Raw genomic sequence first — 7,582 nt, forward strand, 5'->3', positions numbered from 1 at the left:
TGAGCTCTGCTGGCATACAGGTGAATGGAAAAACTAATTTATATCTATCCTAAGCACTCTTTATTTCGATAGTGTTGTTCTTAACTTGTACTTTTCATTTTTTTTATGGAAAGCAGTCTAGCTTATTACTGATATTACTATAATAACACCACTCAATAATACTCTTCGCTACATTACTGTAGTCATGATGTGAATTTCTTATTATCCTGGAGTTATAATGTAGATTCTTTGAATACATGCATAGCTTAAATTTATACCAAATTCAAAATATACCTTAGAAAATATCATAAAAAATTCAAAAATGGACTTTTTCAGTGACATTTAATAGTCTGCCCCCCTTAACAAATTCCTCTCCACTCTGATTTCCCACAATGCTCATACAGCTGTGCCCCTCCCAAAATTACTCTGCCCTCAAAACTGGAATACTGTCTCAATACCTGACAGAGTGCAGAGTGTTACTGCACAGAGAAGGTGGCATTTACATTGTAGAAATAGGTGCTCACACTAATTCACAATTCAACAATCAAAACAAGTTTTATGGAAAGAAAATAAATGCAACATACCTGAGTTGAGATCAGAATATCAGATCCTTTTATCCTTGACCACTAGGAAGCCATGACTCAAACATCCAGTCTTCAAAACATGTTTTGTATAAATGAACTCAAAAATATTAACTCTCCTCTCTCATGTTTATATTTAGGCAAAACAAATGGACTTTAAGTTTTCAGTGCGTGGATGCAGACATCGATGTTGAACCCACCACTCTGGCACAGGGCAGAGGACTGGCCTGCAGCTCGCATGTTGCTGCTCAACATTGGTCAACACTGGAAACTAATCAATGCTATGCTATAGCTGAGAGGAAAAATCAAATACCTGACAGGAAAATCAATGACTAGCATTGATAAACAGAGCAAATGGGCTCAAAGCCATTACACTGGACTTTCCTGTTAATGTAAAATTACCATTTGAGTGTTCTTCTATTTGGCTGAGTTTGGAGGTGTAGGTTCAGAATATATTTTGGGGCTGTCACACACGGCATTTGACACTGTGATGTTAAAAAATAAACTAAATCAGCTGGCTAAAGCTATACTATCCGCTCAATATGTTGGATACATACTGTTAATGTGAGATCTTATTGACTGCAATGTTGACACTACAGTACTATGAGGGGGTAATGACCTGTGATGACACTGGTTCAAAACGTCCTACAGATGTAACCTTCAGCCATCCATATAGTTTTTTTTTATAATATAATAATTACAACATATATGTGTAATCTTAAAGCATCACATAAAAACTTCTTTATGAAGTGGGAAAATATGCATGTAAAGCATTAAGCATTTTTGGAGTTTGACCTATGCTAGAGAGGCTAATAGTCAGTTTATATCGATCTCTGCCGCTTAGATTTTTACCATTCTGTTTTTTGTGCTGCAGTACTGCACGAAATCCTTGAATACCTCTTTAATACATAAATATTACTGTCTTCCTCTAAAAGTTACGTTTCACTTTGATGCTTGATACTTATTTTTAGATCTCATAAATGATTAGCCAGTGAACCCCCGAGAGTACCAACAGCTTTACTTAAAGTTGGACCATAATTCCATATCATCATTTGTAGAATTTCAGCACAAGATTATTGTTATTCATGATTATTCCAGACAAGCTGTAATTAAAATGAACAAAACTAGTCACCATGCAACAATGAAACAGGTCATTCCAATGAAAGTCAGTCTGATTATTCTTTAAGTGATGTTCCTGGGTGATATTTATCTAGATCAGAAAATATCCTCATTAATGCTGTGATAAAGATTTAAACTTATAACATTTAAAGACCTACTGAGTGAATTAGGTTTCTACCAACAAATGAGCAGATCGAGTTGTTATTTCATGTGCTTCACCAAATCAGACATTTTAAAAAACATCTTGAAATCAAAAATGTAAAGAAATATTCTGAAGAGCACTGATGGCAGTGCATCCCAGGGATGGTTTATGTGTGCTCAAGGCTGACTGCTGATGAACTTCTGTAGATTGGTGCAGTCTGAAGAGATTTCAGTTAAAATATCACTTTATTTCTCAACAAGGACCATCATTTCTATTTTTCCTCTTACAAACAGCATTAGAATGGCCGAGACACTCATATTTTCATTCTGTTATTGTCTATTCTTTATGTTGACATGACAAGCACTGACAGGCCGCAGTTTCACCCACTTATACATTAAGGTATTTGTTGGCAGATTCCTTCTCCTTTCTGAAATGAAATATTCCACATGTGAAATCTTCAGTGTCCACAAAGTGTCCAGGGACATTCTCAGCTGTGGGCCTGGATGTTGTCCCAGACTCGCACTACGTCTGTATAGTCATTGAGGACTTCTATTAGCGTTGAAGCAGCATCCAGCTGTTCCTGTTCCAGAGTCGAGACGTTTCGGGCGATAAACTCCAACCCAGCGGACGTGATCTTCATTCCCAGCTCCTCTAGTGAGGTCCGCACCTTCTTCACATCAGACATGTCACAAATAAACTGAAGAGAAAGAAAAGGTTAAAATGTGGTGAGAATTATTTTCATTATTTCATTTTTGTATTTTTGTAAATTGTACGTTGTTTTTTTCTTTTGGAGTAATTGTTTCATCTAAAAACATCAGCAAATAGTGAAACATGCATATCACAGTCTCCCAAAGCCCAAGTCGACATCTATGCATCACTGCTTTTGTCCAACCGACTATCTAAAACTAGATATTTAATTTAAAATGATATTTTAAAAAAGTAACATTTTTGGCATTAATAATTCATAAATTACTAACTACTAAGATAAACTATTTGTCGATCAATAAATCAATTAATTTCAATTCATCAGCATTTTTGCTCTGAATTATGGGAAGGTTTTATTACAATGATTAATTCTATTAAGAGATACAGTATAAGAGTTTTTTTAATGGTCCGTATTAGAGAATCATTTTTTGTTTGTGAACCCATATTTTTTTGTATTCAAATGTGGGTTCACATGAGCCTCGCTGTGGCTGCCTGACCTGCAGGAGAGGCTGCTCCTCCTCATCTTCAGTCTCTTGGACATCTTCGGCTCCTGCTTCGATGGCCAGCTCCAGAGCTTTCTCTGTCGTTACGTTCTGTCCCGACACCGACACCACCCCCCTCCTGCTGAAGTTATGACGTACTCCGTCTGCCAGCATCCCTCTGTGGACAAATTGTTTAGGCATAAATCATACATGGAATTTTACTAGGAGGCCAAACTAAATAGATTTGTTTTTTTATTCTAAAAGACTAAGTGACATACAAATGATTGTAAAAATGTCCTTTCCCTGTGAGCAGTTATAATGTGGCAAGCAGATTGACGGCCTTTTACCTGTGTATTATGATAAAATTAGCCAATTCATTTGATTAATTCATATGAGACAAACAATTCTAATGTTTTCTGGAAGGCATCCTCCATTAAAAAACCTGTGATCCTGTCCAAGATACATTATCCTAAGGACAATACTGTGTACAGTTTATCCACAGTCTTTATACATTGTACATATAGGGACATCTAGTGGTTACTATCATACACTGTTACTTTTATACACCATGTATGCAATGTTGTACATAACTAGTGTATTCTTCATCAAAATCATCAAAAATGGCTGACATCTGTACAATAATACTTCTTTAAAAACTACAGTCCTCCTGTTTAAATTCACACTTTAGAATTATTTACCTCATAATGTTTATGATGAATTATTGCTACAAAGACTTTTTAGGTGTTCGAGTTAAATATAATTTGTTTTACCATGATTTGAGTGCTAAATGTTTGGGGCTTGCCATAATAGGTAATATACTTTGGAGAAGTTTTAAAATACCTAAAACCGCATTTTCCTTTTTATGCACTTGTTATGCAGATCTGTTCATCTTAGATATCCAGCAGGTAAACACAGATGATTGAAAGCATGTGAAATATCTGTGGAGTATTTCGGCTGCACAATCACAGCAGTATAAGATTATAGAGAGCCAGTACTGACCCATTTTTGGTGAGCAGGCGTTTGATGTCCTGGTGGGTGCGGGAGTTGTTGTCAGTCAGGACCTCAATGAGCATCATGCACCCACCGGGCCCACGAGCTTCAAACATGTGCTGGGACGCTGGTTTAGCCTTTTCCTGTGGTGATAGGAGTACATTTCCAACAGTGTCACAAGCACTTTATTGGGAACACCTGCACAATCTCTAATGTACTGCCATAAAACAGTTCTACCATGAATTCTTACACATTTTCAGTTTTTGTTGACAGTGTCAGAAAGTTGATAATTCTACTTATGTTTATCATTGAGATCGTAATGGGTGGTGGAGTGAATTATATATTGAAATGTGTTCCTAGGCGAGGATGAAAATAATGCAAATGACACACTCAGACCACAGTCACCAGATGTTAACCCAAGTGATAGATCCACAACTTGTGAAGGAGTGTTGATGCTGTTCTGAGGTCTTGTGTCTGTATATTGTCAACCCACCGCACTCTTGATGGCGGCATCGATAGAAGCTTTCGGCATATTCTTGCTCCTGCACTGCTCCAAAATGTGGGCCAAGTTTAGGTTCATGTCTGGGTTTGGTCCACTTTCTGCAATTGACAGCAACATTGAAATGAAGCTACAGTCCACTTGTGATTCAAATGTATGAGTCAGTCAATGCAGTTGTTTTATCTTACCTTTCACAGCTATCTTTATCATCATGCCAAATTTCATAAATATCTTTCCTCGCGCCTCATCTTTAGGTCCCTTTATGTTTTTCACCTTTGACCACTTGTTGTGACCCGCAAACAAGGCGGAGCTCAGCTGCAGCGTCCGGACGGCTGAGGCCCTCCACGCCGGGAACCACATGCAGGACGCTGGTGGCAGGACGGACTCCAACTGGGCCGGGGACCTGCCGGAGAGGGGTCGGAGAGCCCTCAGCACCGCTACCCCCGCCATGCCCTTCAAGCAAAGAGCAAATGAATGCAATGTGAACCTCCTGCCTGCTCACGTGGAGCACAGACCGTGTTTAGCACGCGCCGGGATGCACGTGAAGCCTTTAAATTGTACACATACATTCATTAATATCGATTTAACACTTCCTGCAGCTTTTTAACTTACAGTTTAAACAAATCAGGAGACCACACAGCTGCTTCTGTCCTTGTTGTGAACCCGGCTCTTCCGGGTTGTGTTGACGTCAGAAAGGGGCTTTTTCAAAATAAAAGCTCGACAACATGCCATTCTTTTTCCTCAATAAAAACAGACTATAAGACTGATAAAAGTAGGCTATAAACCTTGTTGACATTCTTTTTCTCTAATTATGCTTCAGTTATTATTTGTGCTCAAATTGCAGTGAACTGGAATGAGCTGAAACCATTAAACTTGGCACAATAACTGGAAATGATGCACATGGGCTTCCTAAGAAACATTTGTTTTGGGGTATAATGCTTCCTAAGAAACATGAGCCCAGTGAGCCAGACGGTGATGCTGTAATTAAGGCACACAACGGCCACGGCTTCCTCATCATAAGTCCGATTGACTTGATATTTGACACAAGTCCAGCTCAATGTGCTTTATAAAAAAGCTTTATGTAGCCTACCATAAAAGTCTGCCATGATGGATTTTTTTCTAACCTAATCAGCTTTTTGGATTTTCAACACCCAATTTGACATACAGTCTTGGAGATACACATTAGATACACATATTATAAAAGCAAAATCGGCCCAAAAAACTGTCCTGACCTTGATTAATGCAAGTGGGCGGGGCCTATCAGATATTTGCTCATATCTCAAGATGCCTTTGAGCAATCCTGATTAAACTCACTGGACACGCCCTACGCTATCTCCTCAGTGAATTTCATTCAAGTCCAGAGAAAAGGGGACAAATAGCTGAATTTTTAGTGAACAGTTATATAAATGCTGCAGACTTTGTGATGATGAAACAAGTGTGTGATTGGTCTGGACCTTCCTTAAACAGAATTAAACCAGCTGAAGTGATTTAACTCAACTTTGTAAAGCCTGAAACCTGCTTGTTGCTGCTTGTGGCTTTAATTTTGGCCCAGTTGAGCTGTTTCATTCTGTTAAGTGCAAAAAGGTTTGAACCCTTATATATTATATTTGATCCACAAAACCAGACCAAATTAGAATTAAAAAATGAGACAAAAAACCCATATATATTCTAAATAATTATAGCCCTTGATAATAATAAGGCTATAAGGATTATGGTAATACTTTGGCTAATTACAGCCTCTTTATTATCTGCTGTCTGCATGTTATCATAACAATTGTGCATAGAATCAATGAAAAATAATACATTAACAACAATCAAAACTAGCTCAAGCAATAATTGAATTTGCACATTATGACAATAGATGTGTTTTGGCAATCCTTTCTCAATTTAATGTTAGGGACTCACAAACTGAAAAGTTGTTCCTTATTCACTTAAGGATTTTCCCATGCAGGTACATATTTTGGTTTTATGTTGATTGGTTAGTCTTACATTTATTAAATCCCAAGTCGCTCTCATACTTAAACAACTAAATTCTGAGAAAAATATGTAAATCATTCTGAACCATGTGAACCTGAGCGCTCCTTGAGGACCCCTGGGTGTTTCTGGTTGAGTTTGGGAACCACAGTATCAGCACACAAAGCTGATTTAACAACTAGTCTAAAAAATAACAGAAATACCAGCCAAAATATTACCCATATCTTTTCCATGATTTGTGTCTAAGTGTCTGCCATTTTTTTTTTTTTTTTTTTGCTGTATTGTACATATTATTAGTTAAGTTTTATTGACACAAACAGCAGTCAGTGTAAGCCTGGTTTGTATCAGTGTCCTCTAAAATGTCCCAGCGTGGGAACTGGAGGAGAAATGTTGGTCCCTTGCCATGGGACCAAAGTTTATTAAATCACACTGCTTCTATTTATGATGATGGGGTACATTAATAGGCCTATGATCCAGTCTCTTGGTACATGGATTCAAAAATAAGGAACATACTGTATTGACTCAAGTCCTGGACAATATACAGTACTGCATGTGTGTGTTATTTAATTAAAATGTTAGCGAACACTATGTGTCATCATATACTGATAAATACGGAGAATTATCAAAAAGATGGCAAAAGGTAAAACGACTGTTTTTGCCTAGCAGTGCGGGATTAGGAAGAGCTTTGTGAGACACAAACAAAGAGGTACAGCCAGAAAGGCAAACAGACAGATGACCCACCAGAGGAGCACAAAGAGTTAAGTGAGTTGGAAGCCACAGCCAATCAAGGCCAACCCATCTCTGAGAGACAACACTCCAAAGAAAGGAGGAGGTTTCTTCCAGAGTGCTCCTCTCTCTCTTCCCAACAGGAACCAGCAGGTTCTCCCACATGCTCATTCACACCTGACCAGTAATGTCCAAAGAAGACTGGAAAAAGGAGACATTTGTTGAAAGATCACTTCTGGATCAAGACACCCTTAAAGGCAGTTTGACACACACAGGAAATAACACAAGAGGAGCACTGATGGGACACAAGAGAGGAAACGTCTCTAACTTTGGGATGCAAGTTCCTTCAACACAACCTGAGGAGAATGAGGTGATCTGAGGGTCT

At 38.2% G+C, this 7,582-nt stretch overlaps 1 protein-coding gene across 1 annotated transcript; it reads right to left on the reverse strand.

Annotated features, from left to right (window-relative positions):
* Positions 1–2,047: 2,047 nt before the first annotated feature.
* On the reverse strand, positions 2,048–5,173 carry LOC134003505 (translational activator of cytochrome c oxidase 1). The gene is made up of 6 exons (XM_062442731.1): positions 5,110–5,173; positions 4,686–4,950; positions 4,492–4,598; positions 4,008–4,141; positions 3,024–3,186; positions 2,048–2,518 (listed from the first exon to the last, which is right to left on the reverse strand). Exons 2-6 carry the CDS (start codon positions 4,945–4,947, stop codon positions 2,309–2,311), a joined length of 876 nt encoding a protein of 291 aa, XP_062298715.1. The 5' UTR covers positions 4,948–4,950; positions 5,110–5,173; the 3' UTR covers positions 2,048–2,308.
* Between the last annotated feature and the right edge of the window lie 2,409 nt (positions 5,174–7,582).

Source organism: Scomber scombrus, chromosome 21, assembly GCF_963691925.1.
Source record: "Scomber scombrus chromosome 21, fScoSco1.1, whole genome shotgun sequence".
Classification (NCBI taxonomy): domain Eukaryota; kingdom Metazoa; phylum Chordata; class Actinopteri; order Scombriformes; family Scombridae; genus Scomber; species Scomber scombrus.